The 26,977-nt window shown below is 31.2% G+C and overlaps 1 protein-coding gene across 1 annotated transcript; it reads left to right on the top strand.

Annotated features, from left to right (window-relative positions):
• Positions 1–22: 22 nt before the first annotated feature.
• Positions 23–23,817, top strand: LOC128182938 (serrate RNA effector molecule homolog). The gene is made up of 11 exons (XM_052851717.1): positions 23–89; positions 3,103–3,186; positions 5,324–5,377; positions 8,153–8,236; positions 8,981–9,034; positions 10,021–10,104; positions 14,032–14,109; positions 14,223–14,264; positions 17,910–17,996; positions 19,062–19,115; positions 19,487–23,817. Exons 1-11 carry the CDS (start codon positions 56–58, stop codon positions 19,621–19,623), a joined length of 792 nt encoding a protein of 263 aa, XP_052707677.1. The 5' UTR covers positions 23–55; the 3' UTR covers positions 19,624–23,817.
• The last annotated feature ends 3,160 nt before the right edge of the window (positions 23,818–26,977 follow it).

The following is a 26,977-nucleotide window of genomic DNA, read 5'->3' as shown; positions in this document are numbered from 1 at the left end:
ATTTATATATATTATAGGCTTGGAAAGAAGACAAGACAGATCTACTGATGAAAATATGACGATTGATACCGAGCCCTTATTGCGAGGTGGTAAGCTCATATTTAATTCAAGAGATGATTTTGCACTTGTATAAATGGCACCTAAATCATGAGCCTAGTATAGTTGGCACGTATATTAAATAATAGTCAATGTGGCGATTTGTGTAGTCTTCATTTATGTATAAGTTCCTCTTCAATAAATCATAACTATTCTAGCTATGATGTCCAGCTGCATCTTTCTTTTTCGGTAATGAAAAAAAATATTTCACAAGTGCATTGATATAGTGTTATATAACTAATTTCATTATAAATAAAATTATTTTTGCGAACAAATTTTGTAATTATTCATAGGATGTATGTGTCAATTTTATATCTCATTGTAAACCAAGTTGGCATTATAAATGTATAATAAGCAGATGTGCACATGAAGAGGGTATAACCATTAACATCCCCTGATCAAGATACCAAGGTTGTTTGATAGTCGACTTCTTGAGTATGAAAACAGGAACGACTATGTATTTTTAGGTCACCTGAATCACTTAGAGGGCCTACTGCAATCTGTTTTCGTCCGTCGTCGTGCGCGATGTGGCTTGCCTTGTGCATCTTGCGTTAACATTTGAACATTTTTAGCTTCTTTTCTAAAATTACTAGGGTTATTTAGACCAAATTTGGTGTAAAGCCTTTATTAGTAAAAGGGAACAGAAATTGTGAAATTCATGTTTTGCGTAAAACAGTAAAAATTAATATTAAAAAAATCCTCTCTTTTTCTGGATATTCAACAGAGAAACTGAGCACATGGTTAGAATGAGCAGGGATGCATGAATTATAAAAGTTTTGGGCTCTTGGTCAGTTGCTCAGACCTTACGGCGGGGCGAATATTACCATATAGTGTTTAATTTTAATGTATTAAAACTAAAAAAAAATATGTTCTATATATATTAAAGAAAAATTAATGTAAATGCATGATTCTGATGTTACTAAAGCCCTCTATTACAATAGTGAAATGTGTGGCCCCTTTGTCAGGGGTTCAGGCCCTATGACGGGCAAATATGTCCATAAAATAAAATATAGAGAATCTCAAAAAAAAATTCTCTTTTCTTTCACATAATTGAAAGATAAATAGAATGCGTGTTATGGTGTCAATGAAGCTACATGTATCTGCCTTAATTGTAATATTCATGACCCCTCGGGCAGGGGTTCATGTCTTTCGATGGGACCAAAATGACCATATATTGTGAATGAATTATATCTAAAAAAAATTCTCTGTCTCATGATTATTTGGGAAGAACTAAATGCATAATCATGATGTACATTAAGCTCTCTACTAAATTGTGCAAATCATGGCCCTGGGGTCAGGGATATATTCATATATATGTATAAATGTGTAACATTTTCTATTTCATATGTTCCTTCACAGTCGATGGAGGTTACGTAAATGCCTCTAATATTATGTTCATATTCATGTCCCCTTCTTAAATTGTAAAATAAAATATTTTGATATTTTCGTCTGTAGTTTTACAGGTAGGGGATCTCAACTATAGCATTTGTTGTTATGTGCATTACGTCCTCTTCATAAATAGTGAAATTTATTGCCCATAGGGCAGGGATTTTGTCCTTTAAGGTGACTCTTTACATCAATAGTTTATTCCAATGTTCAACAGAAGACCACAAAAATATAGTTATCAAAAACTAAAAATGATGATAAAGATACACTAGGTATTTTTAAAGATTTTTTAAATGTTTTTTTCTGTTTTTGCGCAATGATTTAAAAAACAAATTAACAAATTTTAAGAAAAGCGTTTGTCAAATGATGGATATTTCCTTCAGACACATCAAAAATATAATACTTCATAACATTCTAAAATATCATAATTGCAAATTTTTTAGTATTTCCCAAAAGCATATAATTTACATGTACATATCCTCTTACTCTGTTAACAAATTGTCTGAAAATGCTGCCTGATGTTACATGTATAAAAATGTATTTTGAAAAATGCGACATAAGAAATTTAATGAAAATCATTACAAAAGTTCCTCAGTTATCTTTCCAAAGTCCCAAAACCCAGACACCTTGGGGGCTCTTAAAAATTTCTTAAATATTGTTTTAGAATGATAAATGCATAGTGACATATTTCACTTTAGGCCTAAATAACTAAATATATTCGCTTTAATGCAAAACTAAATCAAATAAATAAAAGGGAAAATTAGTTTATAGGATTTATGTATCGAAACCTTATAGAAATATATCTATATGGGTGAAATACATATTATATCTTAAAAATAATAATACGGTAATTTCAAATGTAATTGTATTTAAAAACATAGCGGCACCGATATAATTTGCTACAGTTAAAATCATCCAGTACCGGAAGTACATGCTTCCGGTTTTACTTCTTTGTGTACTGTGTCATCAAAAATTAAGCCGGCTTAATTGAGGTGGAGAGAAATTTGACCATATAGTGAGCATTGTGTTTTTTTAGTCATTTGAGTTACTCGGTAATCTATTGCCTTTGATCTGCATTGTCTGAGTTTTACATTAAGCTATGGTACTCGGGTGACTGCCAAGACCTGTGGGCCTCCTGTTAATATTTGATTTAAAAAATTAACTTTTTCATAACAGGATTTTTTAGACAAATATACCTTTGTTAAAACGTTTACAATTATACAAATAACATTCGCTTTTTCAAGACATTTTTACAAGATTTGTTGAAAAATCAAGAATGCTCTTTAAAACACAAATGATACAAAAAATAAATGGACTAAAGAATGACTGTTATTGAATGTCTTTTGTTATGTATAATTTTACCTACAATAATGATATAAAAAAATAATTGAATTACCTTGTAATTAAATAAATCTTTATGGGAGCTTTAAGTCATTTGCTGTTATTTCAACACTAGCAAACGTTATGTTTACTTACATCGCAGTCACCGTTGAGGTATTTTATTTTTACTTAAACTTTATCATATTTGTCATATCTCTATTTTGTTGCGTTCCAAATTTGTTTATGTAAGTCAAATGACATACTAGTGTTATTTCATAATAAATGTGTGCTCTTTTGTAGATCAAAACGGTGACAGCACCTCCACCGATAAAAGAGAGGAGGAAAATAACATGAAGCCTGTAAAGGAAATGGTTAAAGAAATTGGTTTGTATCTTATGATGTTTTATACATATATATTTACACTTTCCAGTGTCTTTGCCTATAATAGCACTAAGTATCGATTTTGTAATTTATAACCCATAACTTCAAATGACGCCAAATTGAGGCGCCAGCGGGTTTGCTTATTTATATTTAAATATTTAATCGTACGATGGCTTAAAATCATATAAAAATAAGTAATAAGGGATTATTTCTTTGAGTTTTATATTGTGATCATTTCGGTTGGGACGTGATCAAATCTGATCACAAAGCCATTCGGGCTTTATTGGATTTGATCACGCCCCGACCAAATTATCATGATACTGATGCACCAGACAGTCTTGAATGCTGAATCTGAGCCAAAGGTTGCGGATGCTGGAGGAGGTTTAGGTTTTTAGAGCTGGTTAAAGTTTTTAAAACAGGTGCCCTCTGATGATTATGAAGGATGCTAAAAAATATATCTTAGTTATTACAGGTCCTAACTTCACCAAACTTGCATGGAGATGCGTCTTATGTATACTGATGCACCTGACAGGCTTGAATGCTGAATCTGAGCCATAGGTTACGGATGCTGGATGAGGTTTATTTTTTTTTTTGGAACAGGTCACATTTTTATAGATGATAGCTTGCATAGTTGATTTAACTATATTATAAATGAAATGCAGAGGTTGCTTCAGATGCAGAGCCTGATCTCCATTATCAAGGATGCTTAAGAAATCTCCTCACTCAAACCTGCTCGATAGATAGATGTGTTTGTTGATAAATGAAACAACATGATTCCTATGATATAGTATTGTATGGTATGAAACAATATTGTTTAATATGATACAATATAATATCATATGTAATATTATAAAAAGTTAAATGATACGATATGATATTGTATCAATTTTTTTGATATTTTATGTTATAATATTGTATCATGATATCGTTATGTATAGTATTATATTGTATTATTAATTTATTATTTTATCACATGATACTATAACATAAGATATTGCAAAATATTATACTATATCCTATGATACAATATTGTATATTCTATAAAATTGTATCATACGATATTGTATAATATATCGGTTTCTGTTATATAGAATTATATGACATGAAATTGTATAATATGATACTGTAATATTATATAATATCGTATCATATGATATTGTATAATATGATATTGGTTTATAATATGATATATTATCACATCACATGAAATTGTATTGTATGATATTGTAAAATATATTATTGTATCATATGATACAATATTTACTTTATTTTACTTTATCACATAATATTGTATCATATGATACAATATCATATTATGTATCAAAAATGATACAGTATCATACAATATCATACTATATTATACAATATAATATCATATGTTTCAATGTTATGATGTAATATGATAGTGTAATATAAAACTATATTGTTTTATATATTATGATATTGTATTATGTGATCAAATACAATAACATATAACACAATACAATGTCACATCATACATTACAATATTATATCTCATCATTGTTTATTATGGTATTTTATTGTATTATATGATATATGTTGTAGATATGATAGGATGCAATAATTTATTTTATATTATTGTATTGATTAACATATGAACATATGATTATCATACAATTTGTTTAACAGATGATATACGATATTGTGTCAAAACAGAATCCATGAATATCCAAGATCATAAAGTATGATTTTCATTTAATATGATAAAGGTGGTCTCATAAAGGTGAAGTCTCATAAGGGTGATGTCTCGTCTCGGTGAGCTTTGTATTCTGTGATTACCTATGTTTAAAGAGTATGCGGGTTTATTACGTAATTCTTATCTACTCGTATATGCATGTGAGAGTAAACTATTTTACAAAAATTTAGTACATGAACATAGACACTACACTTGTCAAACTTTTTTCCTATTACTATACATTATAAAAACTCGAACCTAAGAGTTTACTGTGTGTGGCCTAAAATCAAGACGTTTAGGCGTAAAAGTATGAAGTTTGGCTGTTCAAGGTATAAAATGGAGCAATCAGCAATTCTTAACTTCAACTTTCGTTCAACATTACTCCATTGACACCATTTGAATTATAAACAAAATACTATGTTTTAATTAGAATTTATTTTGCAGAAACTGATGAAGACAAAAGGAGAAAATATGGACACAATTTTAAAACAACTTTTAGTAAGCCTTTTATTAATGCAGTTATATTTCATGCGTATTTAGAGTGATTGTATATTGCATGGTTGACTTGAAAGCACGCAGCATCGGATTTTTAAAGTGGGAGGGGGGCAGAATCATTGAAGAAATCTTGACCAAAAAAAAAATTTGCTCCAGCATTTTTATATGTCAAATTATTTAATGCTTTGAAAAAAATGTGGCCCCTATAATTTATAAAAATCTCTTTCTCAAAAACAATGTGTCCAGAAAAGCTTAATTTGTGTGGTAGTATCCTAAGGTAGTGTGGATTAAAGTTTGTTCAAATCATGGTTCCCGGAGGCAGGGTCGGACTACAATGGAAAATCAATTTTCCACAGGAAAATATAGAGAAAATCTTTCAAAAGCTTCTCGTTAAAACTCAAATTTGTGTAGAATCATCCTCGAGTATTGTCAAGTTTGTTAAATCATGGTCCCTGCAGGTAGGATGGGGCGACATTAGGGGTATCAAGATTTGCATAGGAATATACAAGTATCGTCAAAAAAATTAAAAATCTTTTCTCAAAAGCTATTAGGCAAGAAGTGCTTAAATATCAGTAGAAGCATCCTCGGGTATAGTGTAGATTAAAGTTTGCTCAAATCATGGGTAGGGTTGGGTCACAATGGGGTGAATGTTTTCATTGGAATTTATTTGAAAAATTTTCAAATCTTTTCAAAAACCATTAAACCAGGAAAGCTCAAAGGATGACTGCACTTAGCGCCGGGTTTTGGACCCTTTTCGGTCGCTTCTGTTGCGTTTATTTCTTAACCTACGAGGGTTGTTCGGAAATTATTGAGACATTTACTCTTATTTCCGTGGGGGGGATAAACCTTTGAAATGTCACCAAAACGTACACCAGAATATAGTTTATCAAAGTAATATCACTTTTGTTAAAATTTTTAAAGAGTCTAGTCAATTTTCAACATCGATTAAGATTTTAGACTGTGATACAATTAGCTCATTCTTTGTTTTTCACTTTACAACTTTTGAAAAAAGGATAATTTTCGCTTATCTGCCCTTGATCAAACATAAGATTGATATTAATATGCATTAGAGATGGAGATGGAGTGACATTACCAGAATGGTACTAAAACTAGACTAGTATGAATAACAATGCCATGTATAAAATTTATGTGATCACTCTTTCACCATAACCCTATCTATTCTATATGGTACAAGTATACTATTTAATATTGTTTCAACAAATAGACCACGCCCATGTTAGTACAGAAGACTTTAAATCAATGCTTGACAACTTAACGTGTTCGAAAACATTGTCCTAGTTAGCACATACCATGCTACCTTACACGTCACGTGATATAATTTTGTATTCACAAAGTTACCTTAGGTGAGAAATCACGTGGTGAATTATAATATTCAACGTGCACCAGCAATTGGTTACAACAGGGAAAGCGAATGTAAGAAGAAGCAGTTTTTTTCTCATTTAAACTATAAGCGCATGCTTGTCTTTTAATCTCCCTTTGACATAACTTTGATAATGCAAATATACAATTACTGTTAAACGGAGAATAATAGACAAACATGCGCTGATTATTTTTGAAGTCAGTATAAAAGTGGGCGTCCACATTATCGTATGGAGATTGAAGATATTGTGATGACCACCGCCCATGAAAACAAATTCGTACTTGGTCACAACACACCTTTTTTTAACGCAATTACGTAAAGTTGCAGTTGAGATGTTGGCCATTTCTGCAATTGAAAGAAAAATTTTATTTCCTCGCAAATATCGCATGTCCTTAAGTACAGTCATCCTTTGTGTGGAAGCATCCTCAGATGGTGTAAATTCACTTTTGTTCAAATCATGATCCCTGGTGTTTGGTGGGGCCACAGTATGGGTGTATGTTAAATTTTTACGTGATAGATAGAGAGAAATATTGTTTGAAATCTCCTGGAAAAACATTCGGCCAAAAAATGTAACTTGTGTGAAAGCACAGATTGTGCAGATTAAAGTCTAAAACAAAAAAAGGTTTGGTAATATGTGGAAAAAAAAATGACAGATTTTTAAAAACTTTTAGTGTTTGATGTATATTGAATTTGATACTATCAGGCTCATTCAATCAGAGTTATGGCTATTATTGCTCAGGTGAATAAGACCCCTGAGTCTTTTTTATACTGTAAGTTGTGAATTATGCATGAATGCGTGTATCACGGGATTTCTTGAGTAAATATTCAAGCGTGTGTTGTGAACGTATATCTGTTGAAAACTATCGTTTCCGTCATTTTTTACCCTTTGAACAGAAATAAACATGTCTGGCAAAGCAGTACAGTCGACATATAAAACATTTTCACATCTCATTTTGCCTAAGAAATTCATTCAAATGAAAAAATTAAATATTTTAATATTGTATGAAGGGGGGAAAAATTAAAAAACGTTCTCAAGTTCCCTTGAACTTTATAAAATGATTAAATGAAATCAGAAACTTTTAATGATTTTTATCGTACTGCCATTTTTCTTTTTGCATAAATCAACCAAACTGGTTTGATGTTAAGAATATATTTATTGTAATTGAAAATTTCATTCATTCATTTGCAAAATTCACACTATGCAAATACCCTATAAAACAAAGGAACTGGATCGTTTAGCGCTGTACTATTCAGTCGTTTCAATGTTAAAAAGTGTGAGTGTCTGTTTTATGATAGTTTAGAATGTATCGTTAGTGGTTGATCATGTTGAGATCACTGGTGAAATAAGACATGATAACCTTGCAACGTAATGCATTATGATTGGTTTCTTTTTGAAGATGCAAGCGACAGCACAACCGATACCAGTAAGAAGGATGAAAACTTACGTAGGGTAAATAAAGAAGAAAGGGAACCGACGTCATGTAAGTATTTATGTTTTATTTCCATATTTAACACACTAGATGAAATCCCGCACAAGCACGGAAATTAACACTTTATATATTAAAAAAATATAATGCTTAATATATACACCGGTATTATTTGTTTATGTTGTATATAAAAACTGTGTGTTAATTGCTTACTTTACATATTCTTTAACTGAAATAAAATCCAACTGCTTGGCTAGATATTTAGAAGAGCGGGAAGGGAAGAAATCCTAAACTGAAATGGATGATGAATGTGGCCTTAATTATTTTTTGTTGCAGCTGTCTGGATAAAATAGCCAGTTTTTTTTTTTTTTTTTTCATTTTATTTTTTTTAACCGAACACTAATCAAAAGGACACAGGAGATTTAAATCTGCACTTTTGTTATTTAAATTTACATCAAAGATTTATTATAATAACTTTTTTGTAGAATGTGTAATTAAAATAATGACCGCGAGAATCTTGTCGAAACTAGTTGTTAAAGAATATTTTACATTTGAAAAAAAAATAGTCACTGGGTATTAAAAACAAGCCTTTTGTCTTTCTAAATAGAGCACATGCAGATCTTTTTTTATTAAAAGATAAAAATCTTACAAAAATTCATTTCAATTTATCCATCTCTGTCTCTAACTCTCTTTCTTTTGACAACATAACAGAAATATAAAAAATACATAATGTTTTTTTTAATTGAAATCATTTAGGAACAATAGCTTGTAAAGACATCCAACCTTTTTTCTTTAAAGTTGGACGAAAAAATTCCCCGAAAGACGATCGGAAAAGTGAATGCAATGTTAAAGGTAAGACACTTCCCTTTACCCTTATAAGCACTATTCATACAGCTTTGGTCATGTTAGATTTTTAGTTTCAGATTTCTTAAAATATGACCGAAATAGATATGACGTCTGTATTAAAAAATGACCATCTATACTACTATATTAAAATAATACACTCGAATTTTGAGCTATAATACCGATGAATCTGAAGAGTTTTATATTTTGTTTTATATATTTTAAACATCATTGGTACTTGAAGATTACCAATTTGTTTTTATTTTCTCTCAATCAGACTTCGCTAATTAAAAATTAACGAAAATTCCTCAAAAATTTCCGGAAATCATCTGAATTTTTTGGATTTTACAATCTTGCGCATTACATTCACAAGAAATCACGGGGGGGGGCTCTTTATTTGATGTTTCCGCAATATCACACCTGCATGGATAGCTCAGAAACGATAAAAAAAATTCTGTTCAACAAAGAAGACGGGAGACAACTCTAACACAGTTTACTATAAAAATCCCGAGAGTTTCGAATGTGAACATGGTATTTCAAAAAACTTTGTTCAAAATTCTGCAATTAAAGAATTAGACTTTTCGAAAAAAAAAATATTTACAGCTTCAAAATGGTATGTAATGAACACTATGACTGTTATTTTTAATGCAACTTTATTAATTTTCTCCAAAATCGCTTTGGAGCGATTCTGCAATTTTCTGCTACATTATGGGTTAGGCATTTTAACTGTGGTGAAGGCCTTTCCCGAGACACAGTTAGATTATTCTAACTCAGCAGCAAATGTAGTGAAATTAATAGCATTATTGTAGGCTTAAAGCTTGGTTATGCAAATGTCAACAATATACGGTGTTTCGATGTATATATCTATTTCTTAAATGTCCGATATCATATGCAATGTCAAACCGTGCACGCACGGGTCAAAGTCTAGTACTGATTAAAATCAATGGTAGACTTACACCATTTTGTAATATGATTTGAATCTTTCTTTTTTTAAGATCCGAGTGATAACATGGAAGATTTAAATAAAAAGAATGCAGACCTAAATGTGGAATCTTTAGAAGAAGGGAAAGTGATCCTCGGTATGCTCTTTAAACTTAATTAGAATATTGATCCATGGTTGGATGAGAAAAGGGTTCATATCAAGAAAAAGAGATTCGAGTTTGCGAGAACATTTTGTCTGATTTCAACAGAAATGTACAAAAGAGGCCCAGGGGCCACAATGCTCACAAAGACAGCAATTATAGGCACTTTTATCAAAGCAGTTTTATGGTTTTTTATATAAAATAATCTGTAGAATTCAATAGAATAATTTTTTTCTGAAGGTTTATTTTTAAATTTTCTCAACATATGCATTTCTTACCCCAGTGGCAGTAAAGGAGCGATCAAACTAAGATGGCGACCAAATGTTTTTATGAATTCATGTCAGCTTTAATCTACCTGCAAATACCGATATTTATATTTCATGTAACATTACATTCAAGCTTTTATATGTTCTAACTTATACATTTATATGTTATTCTTTTGATCCATGGCACTTCAGCCGTTAAACATTTTACTGGTAATATCCACGATATCGACATTTTCTAGAAATTTTTCAAATCAATGTTTTTCTTTTTCTTTTTATTTTTTTTCCTAATAAAATAAGATAGCATCTTTTAATTTTTTTAAAAATTTTCTAGACTTAAAGATGGTTAAATTTCGGGGTTTTTTTCAACACTATGTCTTTAGAAAACGTTTCTTGTTTACTCGTCCAGTTTTTCCTGATCAATTTACATTTGTATGTCCAACGTCCGTCCGTCAACCCGTTTGTCTGTCCGTCTCTCTGTAAACTTTAATATTTTCTTATCTTCTTTTTAGAACCACTCGCCAAAATTTAGCTAACCTGGGTAGAAAGCATCCTTATAGGACGGGAATTCTAAATTGTTAAAATAAAAAAAAGGACGACAATTACGAAATAGTGAAAATAGGGTGTGTGTCTTCAAAATCTTTGTATCAAGAACCACTGAACCAGAAATGCTAATAGTGACATTTTAAGAATATTTGAAATATTGACAAAGCTTGTTTATTAATAGTTAAGATTCTAAATTTATCAATTCATGACCGCCGAACCAAAACTTGGGTCCAAAGAGTGGTATAAATTTAACATAGAACGTATTTTAAAGTGTTTAAAAATCTTCGTCTCAAGAAATACAATGTTTGAATTAATGAGATTAATGCATAAATTTTCTTAGATAGTGTATTATATAAATAGTGCCTGTTTGGGAGGGTAACAGTTGAAATTGACACCCCGAGAAAACCATTGTCAACCGACGCGAAGCGGAGGTTGACAATGGTTTTCGAGGGGTGTCAATTTCAACTGTTATCCTCCCAAACAGGCACTATTTATTTTGTTATACTGAATGTCTTTTTTAAAATTTTTAAGAAAATTTTACTGCTTTTATATAGGAATAACGTGAATTCTACAGCGAACCGTACGCGCATAATTTTCGCGCATGTAACATTTTTTTAATGTTACCCGTTGCCAAGTGCGTTGCTAACGCTGAGGGTAATAGTAAATATTATTAACTGCGTCTTAACCAATCAGATTTCAGTATTTAACATGAAAGTATAACAATCTAAATTGTCAAACTCATGACCTCTGGACCAATACCGGGGAGCCAGGAGGATTTCAAACTTTAACATAGAAATATAACGGTAAAATGTTTTTAAATCTTCTTCTTAAGAACTACAGTTCCTGAGATTACTATGCAAGCATTCTCAGATAGAGTAGATTCTAAATTGTGAAAACCGTGACCTCTGGACCTATACCAGGGCCCAAGAAGGGGTTCAAAATTTAACATGTAGGTGTATTAGTAAAATCGTTTTCTCAGGAGTTACATTGCAACAATTTGTGCGATAACAATGCAAGCATTCCCAGATAAGAAAGATTGAAAATTGTTAAAACCGTCACCCTGAACTAGGACTGGAGTCCCAGGAGGGGATCTAACCTAGAAATATATAGGGAAGAAGATTTAAATGTCTTCTTCTAAAGAAATGCAATACTTAGATTTGTAACATTTATGGGCAAGAATCCTTTAATAGAATGGCAAAATGTTTAAAAATATTCGTCTTCTTCTCTAGAACTACAAGTCTTCTTAATACTAATATATGCTAGCATTCCATTCTCAGATAGAGTAGATTCTAAATTGTTATCAAAGTACTGATAGTACTGAAAAGCGCTAACCCAGCTTCTGTATATATATAACAGATATAATTATGTACATAACATGTCAACTTCAGAATCTGTATACGCAATATATTTCCTCATCACTGCTTGGCAGCCCCTGCAATGATGTACGTAAGTCCTGTACATTAAATTCATTATATCCCGTACATTCGTACATTAGATTCACAATAACCCGTGCAGATATGTGCACAAACTCCTTAAGGTGGCTCTATACACCACTTTTTGATGACGCAGTACGCAAAAAAGTAAATCTGGAAACATGCATTTCCGGTACTGGCTGATTTAAACTGAGGTGAATTGTATGGGAACCGCTATTTTGAAAAATTTGTTAAATGGATAGATTTAATTTGATAATTGGAAAATTCATTACTTACAAGTAATGTGGTATGTGACACCGTCACGTTGTGTTGTATTATTTATCGAAATAAACAATAAAATCAAGTATGAATTTTTAAAAAGTTTCTTTAGCATCATTGATATGTTACATCGTAGCGCAGTGGGTTAGTGGGTTCACTTACAAACCGGTAGGTCATGAGTTCGATTCCTGTTGAGAACAATAAATTTTTTAACTTTCCAAAAATTTCTAAAACGTATTTTTTGGTTGAATACCGTGAAAGAAAATTCTAAACAGGTGAAAATATTTCAATTATAATATACTTTAATGCACATTAATATCGACACCTAACGGGGATGAGAGGGTTGCTTTGAATTTCTCTCAGGTTGGGATACATAAATCCTATTAGCCTAGTCAATGTTCCCCTTTATTTATTTAACTTAGTTTTGCATTATAAGCGAATTTATCCACTTATACAGGGCAAAGTCTATAATGAAATATGTATGTATTTATCATTCCAACATTATATTTAGGAAATTTTCTTCAACTCAGAAATGAAAACTCCCCAAGGTGTTTAGGCCTTGGGACTTAAGAACGATAACCCTTACATGAGGAACTTTCATACCAAATTAAATTTAAAATTTTTGGGGGGTGTTTATTTGCAATGGTTTTCATTCAATTTTTTATGTCACATTTATTAAAATACATTTTCTTATAACATCAAGCAACTTTTTCAGATGATTTGTCAACAGAGTAAGAAAATATGAAAAATTATGTTTTGGGGAAATACTAAAAAAAATTGCAATAATAACATTTTTGAATGTTAAGAAGTGTTATATTTTTTTTTATGTGTCCGAAGGAAATATCCATTTATATGACAAAATAATTTCTCTCAATTTGTTGATAGCTGTCTTTTTAAAAAATATTTTACAAAAACACGAAAAAACATTAAAAAATTCTTCAAAAATACCTAGTTTTCCTATCGTCATTTTAATATATATTTGATAAGTATATGTTTTGTGGTCTTCTATTGAAAATTGGAATAAACTGTGGATGTATAGAGCCACCTTAAACTGGTTTTCTAACCAGTTTAAATGACGTAAGTTCTGCTCATAGTTGATGCAATTTTGATCTTAAGATATGATGTTCAAAGAACTAGTATTTTCAAATCTTTGAATATATGAGAATATACAATATTTTTAAAGAGTTTTATATTAAAAATATTTGAAATAGAATTATACAAGAACTATTGTCTAAATGAGCGATGTGCATACATACCAACATACAGACGAACAGACGGGCGACAAACAAAATGTAATTAGAATCGCTCGCTTTAGCTTTCAACCCAGGTGAGCTACATGTATATATAAACGATATATTTCATAATCATTACATTGTTATAGTTTAGCTACAATATCTTATGAAGACACTACATTGTTTTTAAAGATGGAGGAACCGATTCCCCGGATGATGATGATGATGATGATGATGATGATGATCGAAAATTAGAATACAGTGATAAAGGTAGGACACTGACCTTACAAACACTATTGAATGATTTGACTACATTGTTAATATAAGAGTAGAACCTTTTGCCGTCTATGACAGATTTATATATTTTTTCTCTCTTTTAAAAGATGAGCTAGAGGAAGATCGATTGCATGAAAATGATTCAAAAGGTAACGAACTCTAATTGAAAATACATATGTAAGCCTTGTCACAATTTAATTTACATAGGAATAAAAAGAGAAATTTTATAAAATATTTTTCTCAAAAATCATCCAGTCCGAAAAACTGTAACTTGTGTAGAAGAATTCTTATGTGTTTAGACTCAAAGTCGTTCAAACTATGAACCCCAGGGGAAGGGAGGGCCACAATGAGATGTCAAAATTTACCTTGAAAAAAATTACTCTCAAAAAGTTTTTTTTCATTATATGATATTACATAATTGCAATTATTTTGAAGTAGTTTTAATTTTCAATCGATTAGATTATTGTCCTTGGACAATTATTTGGCCCACAGGGGGTTAAAAATTTTATGTAGGTTTATATTTGTAAACAATTGTATAAGATCTCGTTGAGAGCTGCAATGCGCAATATGATATTTTGTATATGACACCATAAAGCTAACTTTATTATAGTTATTGTTGCCAGTAAACATCTTGTTAATTGTACATGTTTCTTAAGGTCAGACGACACGTTCCTCAATTTTAGATAACTTTTTGCAGAAATTTGTTAATGGTTTACTACTACTTTGACAAGCTTTCTTGCAAAAAATTAGGGTACCTTACCAGGCATTTCTGCAAAATACTAGAGTGTGCAATTTCCTATATAATTTTCCTTGAAATACACTTGAATTGCTGATATAAAAATAAATACATCTACAGCACAGCGAAATTCACTAAATTAGAACTATATCTCCGCCGGGGCGGGGCTTTGAACTCACGACCTCTAGAACCTACACGCTTCTGGCAGTGATCGGCCACGGTTCTAACCACTCGACCATGTACACATATAACCAAATTCAAGTAAATTTTGATCATTTTCAAAGTAATTATAAAATTAATATTTTTTATTGGAACTCTTTATTACGAGGAGATACAAAAAAGATTCTCGAGGAACGTGTCGTCTGACCTTAAGAACATTAAAGAAGACTTCATCGTTAGGTGTAAAGTTTATGCCCATTTTAAGAGACAGTACGGCGCATCTTATTAAAAAACTGACTTGAAAAATTTCCGTTCAAGATTAATTTCGTACTACTCCTAAATGTATAAATTTTCCGAAAATGTTAAGACAATGAGTGGTCAATGTCTCAACTGCAACATTATCTAATTACATTAACATATGAAGTTCATATTTACAAAGAACAAAGTCGTTTTCGTCTGTAATGGTCATTACATTTTCTTGAATCATTATAGGATAATGAGGATACCCACTTTTTTACATGTACAAACTTAATACATAGTCAGAGCAGGTTTGTCTATTGTTTTCCTTTTAATGGAAGCTGTACATTTTTTTACTTATAAGCTTATGTTAAAAAGAGAACAATAATTTTCTCTTCTTTGCTCATGGTTAAACAGGGTTAAAACTGTTTCTTTTTGGGCTTGCGTTCTTTGTTGAAACGGTATACTTTGATCTGTTGAATATAATAATTCACCAACTGATTTCTAAGGCGTGTTTCAATCAGTTTATAGCTTCGGGTTCGGTATTCCATACAAGTCTTGGTAAAATGGGTAGGCAAACCTGGGCCGGGACAAAATAAAGGCCGGGGCGGATCGAGATTTTTCAATTTACGTCGATATCATTAACTAATGTCCTTGAAATTTTCAGGATATGTTACATACTGGTATATTTGTATTCGCTGTAAATATTGATAGACAACAATGCGTATTTTGGAATTTATTGACGATTGTTGATTTCCAAGTTAGTAAAATGGGTAGGCAAACCCGGGTCGACATTTTATGGGTTTGTGGACTTATTTAAGAGGAAACTTAATAATCTATGTTTAATTCCATACTTCTTAAACGAGGCAGCCATGACGTATGATAAACTGGTCAATCTGAAAAAGATTAATTTGTTGTGCAATAGTTCGCGTGCGAAGGGAATCTTTGAAACATTCAAAATACATTGGTGCCGATTTTGTGAAGTAAATTGAGGTTAAATATTTCAATGCGTTGACAGTTTTCACATATAACGGTGGCCTAGCTTGTTTTGATTTTCGTTTCGTTTTCATTATTTATGCTTGGAACTATCGCCTGTATTTTGTAATTTTTACGTATCAAATCAAGCAGAGACTTCGCTAAATCAGACAGTTGACTGTTTACCTGCACAAATTAAGCAAAATCTGATGTATTAACAAGGTACTAAAATACAATTCATTCTATCGGTAATTCGGTATGATTTTTTGCGTAATGGTTGACTAATTTAATGGGTTTGTTGAAATGCTCAGCATTTTCTCAAGTTTATTCAGTTTAAATAGAGATTAATATTGCTGACAGAAATATGTAGGTATATATATGATTCATTTTGAAAAATAAATTGTTTTTTTTTTTGGTTATAGTGCATGTTTCTTATGTTTGATTGATTACAATTTCTATTTACTTACCATATTTGAGTGTTAAGCTTCGAATTATAAGCAAGATACAGAGCTTTGATCACAATTCTATGTTTGTACACAGATCTGAGGCCATTTTTTTTTTTTTGTTTCCATTTTAAATGCTGAATAGGATATACCAAGTCTAAAATCTTGAGCTGAATGTAATAAACTCACGTGAACAAAATGACTCAAACCATGCAGAATTGTGAGCTCTGTTTCTTACTAATAATTCTACGATTGACGCTGAAATTTTGGTTGATCATTAGAAATGTCTCGCTAAACTTTAAATACTTGTACAAAAAAATTAAAGGATGATTTGCTGTAACTACTCTCTGGGGCCCCCTCTTTATACAATGAATAATATGAAATCTCCATTAATTTTGATAGTTTTTCAGACACGAGTAAATAAAAAAGACACCGTTAAAACAGTTTCCATAGTTCCGACTGGTTTGTAAGCCTTTTGTTATTTTTGAATAAAGATGAAAATAATTGCTGGGCCTTTGTAAAATAGAGTGATATGCCTGTGAATACATTGCTTTTATAGCTCTTTAACATGTCACGTGACAACATTTTTCATTCAAGTGTATTCATCAATCAAGTGTGAGTATGGTTATAAAAGTCACAAGTCGCCAGGTAAACAACAGTCATTTAATTAGATTGGGGAAGACAAATTACATATTTGAATGTTTATAATTTGAGGAAATGAGTGCATTGAGGTACAATCTATAGGAATTTTTTAAATAAAATACAATAACAATTATATATATATTTTTTTAAACAATACCTGGTAAGTAGTTGAGGAAGAAAATGAACCTATATGCTCTCCTATATTTTGATCGCTTTTTAAAGTGGGGAAGATGGGCCGGAGGGGCGAAAATATAGGGAATGGGAATTTACGTTATCAGTGTTACCCTACAAATGTTTGGTTTTATATCTTGCGTAGGTTAACGTGTATGCAAAAAAGTGTAAAATTCGAATAACAGTTATTTTTTGTTTTATTTGACCGAGGGGCCATATGGCACAATATCTTTTGATCGCCCATTTAAAGTCATTGTTGCTCAGGTGAGCGATGTGGCCCCATGGGCCTCTTGTTAAAATAAATTGTGAAAAACACATTAGTGAAAGTTAGAGGCCATATCATTTCATGACTTGCAGCTAAAACAACAAATGAGCATAACAATATAGAAAAGTGTTATTAAAGTAATAAATATTGTATGACTATATTTTAGTGATGGAAATGCAATGTATGCCATCAAACGAAACCAGTGCTGGTAAAAATGAAAGGGGTAGTGAAAGTAAATCCGAATCGCAAAAAGGTAGGTGGTCAGATCATCCCTATTTTGGAAAAATCAAGTGATGTTTCATTTTCATTGCTATTGTGATATTGCAACGAAACAAGTGTGTAATATTAGAGCAACTTTTAAACTGTCGATACATGTTACATGTAAACTTCAAAATATTCGTATAGTGTTGATCTAGTCTGGTTTTCATTCGTAAACAACGACAAAGTAAGACCTGTGTGACTAATAAAACCCTTACTTCGTGGTATGTTTTAATAATTAGCAAATTTTTGAATATTTTTACAATTATATCAAACAAAGTTACACGACAATTCATTTTCATTTAAGACGTTTTAATTTGCGTATTATAACATATTCATCAAGAAAAACTGTTCATTTGTTTTTGGTTAAATTTAGTTATTTTAATATTCATATAAGTACATGTATTATAATAAATAACTACGATATGTTTTTTTTCTCATAATTACATGCAACTAAGATTCCATATGCTTCCTTAACATCCGTGTGTAGAATATCCAAAACACAAGTTCCAATGTGATTGATTTCCATGTAATACAAATAAATGTACTAGTATCCCAATGGCCTACAGTCAATCAGACATATTATTCATTTTAAGTTCCTAGCATTTTCTTTTATAATGGAAATAAATAGAAAATTACTATTACTTACTATTTTTATGTTATTTTAAATGTGACAGAGAGAAAACTAAGAGTAAATGGTAGGAAATATCCATTCTCCCTCTGATATGAGGGGGGGGGGGGGAATCGCACAGGGTTGTTTAAAATATTTTTTGTAAAGGTACTTCAAAACAATTTTATGCCATTAAACTCTGTCGCATTTATCTGTTTCAAAATATAACTTTTTTAAGCAATGTTAAAAATAAGTTATGAAAGTGAAAAGATTTGTTGTATGTTTTTGAGTCGACCTTGATTGTAAATAAAGCGATCCAGACAGTAATGGTATCAACCAGCGATCTGTTGGAGTTTTATGAGAGTTTTCTCTTCAAATACTGTCATAAAGCTTTAGGATTCAATGATTCGATAAGTTATTTTAATTTTACCTGATATTTTATTTTACAAGAACCGGAGATTGGTGAGGAAAAGAATGGAGAGGAAGTCATTGATTCAAATACCGGTACAAATCTCTCTCTCTCTCTCGCTCTCTCATATTATATTTAGGCTTCTTACAAACTTAACAAGGATTACTTGGACTAAATATTGTAAGAAAACTGATATTTGAAATTGCTGTTTAATTTGTCTGTGAAACACATCCATACATATATAAGTAAATGGGTATTTAAATGTAATTAAGTAACAACGGGGGTCTGGTGGATTGGATCATGGCTGCAGGTATTAACAGATCATTTCTTGTTCATTGTATGGACAATGATCGGAAGTCTTCCAAGAGATGATAAAAATAGCAGAAAAATCCATTTTCACAAGGATAAAATATTGACATTTGAAACAAATATTGTCACATTTATCATTTCTTTTTTTTCATTACAGATTTCAAATCGTCTTCTCCTACAAGCAATGAGAGTAAAAATTCAACAGAAAAAGAACAACATTTAGATAAAAAAGAGACACAAAACTCATTCAAATCAAAAATAGATTTGTTCGAAAATATTTCTCAAAATCAATAATCATCATAATCTTTAGATGTCTCGCGGAGCTAAACTGTCGCCTTTTTATAAACTTCTAAACAGGGGTGGGTCAAGTATAAGGGAGAGAAGTTAATGGTGAATTCGCGTATATAACGATGTCGTCTGCAAACGTTAAAACAAACGGGTTTAGCTCTTTTAGTTCGACGGGCTGACAATTATTACTGATGAAATGTTTTCTATATCGTATATATATATGTTAAAGAGAATTGGTGACAAAACTTCAACCTGTAGTAGCCCAGTGTTGAGTTTAAATTCTTTGGATATTTCACCGGCACTTCTAAGGAGGGTCTGTGGCAACGCGCTTTGAAAAATTACGCACTTTGAAAAAAAAATGTCAAAGTGCGTTATATTTGGGACCAAGTTAACCCACTTTGAAAAAATATGTATAAATCACAAATTCTCAAATAGAATTTTTAATTTGCTGAAAGTATGATGAATTGTTGTCACTATTGAATCTAATTTAGGGTATTTGAGAACGGGAATTGGGATAGGGAGTTAACCAAAGATACATGCCAATTACCTGTACATCATTTAATTAATTAGAGGAAGAAGGTCCCCTATCCCTCATGTTTCCTTCCAAAATATATGATTTTTAGCAACATTGAAGATTGGAAAAAGAAATATGCAATGATATTGAAAACAACGAGCTGGGAAAACAATATTTTTCCATTGATGTGTTAAAGAATCTATATAAGTGTTTCAACAATAACCTCTTTTCATATCGAATCATATAGGTCACTTCAATATAAAACAAAATAACAATAACAAACATTAATGTATTATAAACATAAAAATAAGCATTAAGATCCGGGGTTTTTTCTCTCACTGATCTTTTAAAATATCATATTGTTTTTGGTAAACATAACTAACGTACTCTTTTTCACATCATGTTTGTTTACAAACACATGGAATAAGCCAAGTGCATTGACTTGGTTCCAAAATTAACGCGTAATTTTTCAAAGTGCATTGTAACAAGGCTCTCACGTCGACATAAAGTGGTCTAAAGATTCGGAGGAATTTTCCAGTGATGCCGGACTTTACTAATTTGTAATTTCTCTCTGTTAATCGCTTTTTTGTAATCTGTAAAACAACAATAAGTTAAGTTTGAAAACAAACTGTGCGTCCGTGATGATATCCTCATTATCCTTGTTCATATGTACATCATTGTGCAATTGAAAGTAATTGTAAAATTAGTTTGAATTACACACTTATATTTGAAAACGATTGTTTTAACTACACTTACAAGTAATTTTAAAAAAAAAGCCAATTACACATTACTTTCAATTATATTCAAATTTGTAATCTATTACGTTCAATTACTATTACAAATTATCCATACCCGATCCCTGCTTCTAAATGCCACAATCAAAAGTAAATGCGTAATATTTTGAATGTTGTTCATCGATATGACACATTAAGGTACATGTAATATTTCATATTGCTTTTCTTTTGTCTTTTAAACCGTCTATCAAATTTCGTCCATACTCTAATTTTTTGTGTTTTTAACATTCGAAAAGAAGAATCGATATTTATAAATGAGTACAGTCATAACATTTCGGTATAACTATTATTCATGCATCTAATTTTCATGTAAATGATAATGTATTAATTTGCATTCATATAACAGGCAAATTCAAAGTTGCCTTTCTAATTAATAGCTTTTTAATCAATGTATTAGATACATGTTGTTATGAAATATAAGCTGTATTATTGCTAGCGCTCTCGAGCGCTAGCAACTACGTTAGTCCTTTTCACTGGAATACGCATGCTCGACTCCATAGCAGGGGATTCTGGGAATACTGTACTACTGTAGATAAACTGTACCATTTGAATTTCGTTTTATCATCATGTAAAGTTTTGTGTTTTATCGTTAATGTCAAAAAGTTACAGTAGCTTTGGTCTTATAATGCAAAGTTATTTTCAATATTATAATAAATAACATGTGGCTAGCTTTATCATAAATTCATTGAAGCTCGGAAGACAACTTCGGATATGTTTTCCAAGCTTGCCGGAAAGGCCCGAGAAGATACGATTGCTACAAAACCAATGGTTCCTGAAAAATTTCACCTCGAAATTGAAATTACAGTAGATACATAATGATTAAGTCACAGCTAATGAGCTATGCCATTGCCGATGTGTAGCCCACTCTAGATTCACAATTTTAAATTGAGACCCCATTCCAGTACACCACTGTGCCTTCCTATTGTTAATTAATCGATTCAGAAATTTATACCAAAGTTTTAGAAATCTGCTTCTGTGTTTTATGATTGCTACAGCGCTAGCTCACCAATCTTTTTAAAAGATAAGCTTGTTTATAACTTTATTTTGTAACCAAATGTGATTTTTGGACGATTCTGCTTGTACATGTAACTACAATCTTTATGATATTTTGAATCAAATAATTAATGTTTCATAACTTCATGAGATAATGTGACTTGCAAAAGAACTATAATCTGATCGATCAAGAGTCGAAATTGAGTTTGATTTGATGAAATTTAGCAGTTTGATGTCTGTTTTAAGCGGTTAGCGTAGACGCCAAACGCTTTATGTCATGTAAACAAAACCCCGAAGCTTGTTTATGATAAATCAAAGTATTGAGATTACTAAACGCTGGATTAGTTTGATATGCCTCTTTTTGAACAAGACTTACAAACTATCTTTATTTTAAACTAATATATATAGCGATTGTAGTGTTTAATTAAGACAGAGACGACATATTTAATGGCAACAATTAAATCATTTACTGGATCAGTACTTTGAAAGAAAAAACATTTCGACAAACGAAATATTTTAGTACATTGTGCATCAAAATGAAATCGTCCTCTGTTTTTTTATGCATTAAAAATTAGGTTCAAAATATAGGTGATTTTGTTATGAAATATGCATACCTGATGATACTACAATTTTGTAGTATAAACCCAGATTGTAACTTTTTAAGCATCGGCTAACAGATAGCTTGTCCATTATGGCTCAACATTCATTATGAAAATCTATGATCAAGTTTTCCAGAGAAATTTAGCTGTGGTGAAACACATTCTAAATAACAAAAGTATAGACACATTTCAGCAGACGGCTTAAAACTACAATGGACTGCAAGTCTTACCTTAATTTTTCCAAGTTCTTTTTTTTAACTACACCCCCCCCCCTCCTTGACCGATTCAAACTACAATGGAATGCAAGTCTTACCTTAATTACACCCCCCCCCCGACCTAGGGCAATTTATAGTAATGATGCATGTTTACCTTTTTATTCATGTTTAGACAACTTAATTCTCCAACGTAACATGGTTTATTTGACAAGAAAAATCTAAATATGTAATGGCATTGTTTTCTACTTTATGTAATAGTACACCATGTCCAACCCCATTCCCCACCCCCCACCCCCCCCCCCCCTATGAAATTTCCACTGAATTTCTTTGCAACTAAATTCCATTAAACAGATAAAAGATGAGGGAAGAATCCAAAAGCTGATAAAATATTACATCAATTGATTTATTTCTTGGGCAGTTATATTGGTTTTAAAATTTTGGTAAAGGACTATATATGATAAGGGCCTAAAATGGCCCCCTAAAATGAACATCATCAATTTACTATCATTCTTTGTTTTCTTAGTACAGATATGTATGTGATGTGTTTACATAATATTCATTTTGGTTCAAGTGTCCACAATTTAGAAATATGTCATTGTAAAGACAACCTTTTCCCGCCATTTTTGCATTTTTAGCGTAAAACAGCTTGTTTTCAAGCAGTTTTTCCTTCCGAAAACATAGAGCGCATTCTTGAACAAATAAAATATTTTAATCAGAGATGTATCTAGCCAAGACTAATAAGTGACCAAAAAATTTTCTGACGTCATATACTGCCAGTGAGTGCAAATAAATTAAATAAATAGATGAAAAATATATTTTATATCAACTCTTTTAAAAAATTAGTTAACATTTTATTGTACCCGAAACACTTAAAAAATGGCGAATTATGGGGGCAAAATTTAACTCTTATCATATATAGTTCTTTCAGTATCTTCATGAAGTTAAGGCCCTCATATCTCTATGTATTGTGTTAAGAAATTTATTTTAATATCATTTAAAATTGCTACCAGTTTTCACAATGTAAAGAAATGATTTTCATTCAATGGCAATGTGTAGTATTTCCAATTATAAACTAAAAAAAATTGTATATTGTCTTGTTTTTCAATAGATCTATAAAAGGAAGAAATGCTATTCGTTTCCATGGTTACTTATGTTATAAAGGAAAAATCCTTCATATTATAATCAAGTTAGCTTATCACGAGTCTCATTAAATTTCTATACACTTCCATTGAAAGCCATTTTCATGGTTCTATCAATTCATAGACTGTCTCTAAACTAAACAAATGTGCAAATGAAAACACTACTGTTACTACTGTTACCTTCCCACATTTTTATAGAATTAATGGTGGTTATTTTTATTCGTAATTTTTATGTAAACCTACTTAAAAGATAATTTTACTAACTTAATATATAATTATATTCATCCACTCGACACAAATTCAGTCCAAACACTTGTTTTTATAACCATTTATGCACATTGTAACAATGATTAGAAACTGGGCAAATTAACGTTTTAATTTGTTATTTTTTCAGATCATTTTATAGAAATAAAGTTTAAGATAAAACGCATTTGTATTACAAGAAAGTGAGGATATTGACTTGTCTTACGTCAAAATCTTATTTTTTCTGGGCTTGTGTAACATTAAAGGAGCTGCTCTGAGAACATAGCAAGTTAGATGAAGGTGCGTACGTAATAATTTGAAAAAATCAAGACGCTTGAGGCAAAAAAAAAAACAACCGACCCTAGTCTATGAATCAGATATCTTCCAAATATAATTCCAAGGCAAATTTAATTTAAAAATTGCTGTACAATAGATTAACAGCTACATGAATGTGAATATTTTTTTTCTGACATTTCATTGCGTTTCATCTTTTTGTTATCGAAAAACAGCAATGTCTATCCAAACCTACATGTAATAGAGAAATAAGTTAGGACCAGAAAGAGTATGGCTGGTCTAATTGTGCAGGAACCCGCATGTTAGTAAAAGTGTGTTGTGATGATCCCCTAACCATGTTGGAATTATGCCCTTAGTTGGGATCCATTTTTTGGACAGTATTACATCGGACTGTCTGTGCTGGAACTTCCGCATGTTATCAACTTGTTGTATCGGAACTCCAAGACTCCGAGTCGGTTTACATTGGAATACAATGAACCATTTTTAAAATACAATTTGTAAATTTTTTTTATTCGTTTTGGAGTTTTTATTCAGCGTTTACTTAACAAAATATATATAAAGGTTGTGTTTTCCTCTGAATTCGTCATATTAATTTTAAAAACATTAACATTATAATTACCAATATAAAAATCAAATACCAGATACGTTCGAGATGTATGTAGTATTAAAGTAGAAAACTATGCATCCTATTGGGTTAACCACAACTTCAAGATAAACACTTCAAGCTCAAACGTTAATGGTGAAACTTGTATTGGAACTCTATAGTGCCTCCATTTCTTTCTACATCTGTAAGATTTTTTTTTCAATATTCTGTATTATTGAATGGATGCTTTTCACTATTAACACACGTCGATTTCACGTGAGAGATTGATTTTGAAAAGTAGGCAGTACATGTACTTACATATTAAGAAAATAAATATTTTTTATCGATTGGAATTGTATATCTTTGAATCGCCATCGAGCTCAGCATTGTAATTCACAGCTTAAAGGTAACTTTAAATAAACATGAATATATGCGTTTTACCGTAATTCATTAGTTACGCAAGGGATAGCTTTAATCCGAGGCCTATTATCGGTAATTTTGCCATTTGAGTTTGAATTTCTCGGGGGGGGGGGGGGGGGGTCCGAACGAACTCTCCTCTCGACCTCCTCCCCTCCAGATCTGCACGTGTTTTAACAATCTTTTTAAAAGAACAACAATTATTATCACATGACTTTTTTGTTTATTTTCATAATTAAAAATCTGTTTTTAAAATGGTTTATGTGGAGGCCTGACAGTTGAAATAAATTTCAGTGTTTTTAAAAACTGTTGGAGAATATGTTTGTGCCTATTTTCATAATATATATTTTCAATAATATTCTGTAAGACCATGTATGATATTTATAACGATTATATAAAAACATTAAAAATGTAGGATTAATGACTATTGAAGCTCGCCATACATTTGCACCGATACCAGAGTAACGTCCTACAAACCTTTGTTTCTTTTGTTACTTAGGGTCTGATTTATGGTAAAATGAATAAATCTTAGTTATCTAACATCGTTAAAGTTAGAATATTTTTTTCTTCAATGACCAAATGCGGAATGTTATGAAAACAAAATTTTCTTTCAAAGTTAAGCATATTATTACCTTAGGACCCCGGCATATATGTCCTTACTTCTTGGCAATTTTCTCTTGTTCCGTTCCTCAAAATCATAATATCCATGTGGATAGTGGACTTTTGGAAAATGGATCTAACTGAACTTAAAATATGAACAACTCCATAATACAACTCGCTATAATAAGTCTAAAGACTTACCTATTTTTGGAAATAATAAGGTAAATGAAATTCCTATTCTTTTTCAAATCAAAGTCATTTATTCAGTTACTGATTCTACACGTTGCAGTCTTTGAAGCATACTTAAGTAGCCTAAGTATTTGTTTACTCGAATCGTCGGCTTTATGATATACATGTATTCTAAAAAGAAGAAAAGCTTGTCTAGAAGTACCGTTCAAATCTTCATGATTTGGCATAAATGGACCAATCAGATGTTTCTTTTTCACCTTCAAGACGTATTATGGTACGTATATTCATTTGTTTATACCTTGGTAAAAACTAATATGTTTACTGGTTTTTAAATTTGAAAGGAGTACGATTGGTTTTAGTAACGGTGTAAGTCTAGAAGATAGGGAAAGCAGAAAGGTCAAATAAGCACTTTTTGAATTTTTCGAACCGTCTAAATTTCTGAGCTTTACATAAGAAAGGTTATCGTTCATAAACTTATAATGATGTACGTGTTTTGAAAAGTAATCTTTGAGCAATATCTGTTAAGCCCCTTTAACAATTGGCCAACGAGCATCGTGCAACACTTTGCGATCGGAATTTGTTTGCTCCGCACGAGCTATCACATACGTTGCGCGATCTCTCTCAATCGTTGTTTGCAGTTTTTGTAGTCGCATCAAGTCTCCTTAAAATAGTGGACATGCACACTATTCAGACGCGACCGAATGCGGTCCGAATAATTGTAATGCAACGCACGAACATTACTACAAAACATTAGTTTTACAACGTTTTTTGAACTCCCAA

This window comes from Crassostrea angulata, chromosome 5 (genome assembly GCF_025612915.1).
Source record: "Crassostrea angulata isolate pt1a10 chromosome 5, ASM2561291v2, whole genome shotgun sequence".
Lineage (NCBI taxonomy): Eukaryota > Metazoa > Mollusca > Bivalvia > Ostreida > Ostreidae > Magallana > Magallana angulata.
Note: the sequence above shows the minus strand (reverse complement) of the source record. Positions and strands in the feature narration are given on the sequence as shown.

Bases quoted from the DNA above. Each gene is read 5' to 3' on its own strand.
- LOC128182938 (XM_052851717.1), top strand. From the start codon at position 56: ATGACGATTGATACCGAGCCCTTATTGCGAGGTG. The intron at 8,237-8,980 runs GTAAGTATTTAT...TTTTCTTTAAAG, and splicing joins AGAAAGGGAACCGACGTCAT to TTGGACGAAAAAATTCCCCG. The intron at 17,997-19,061 runs GTAGGTGGTCAG...TTATTTTACAAG, and splicing joins TAAATCCGAATCGCAAAAAG to AACCGGAGATTGGTGAGGAA.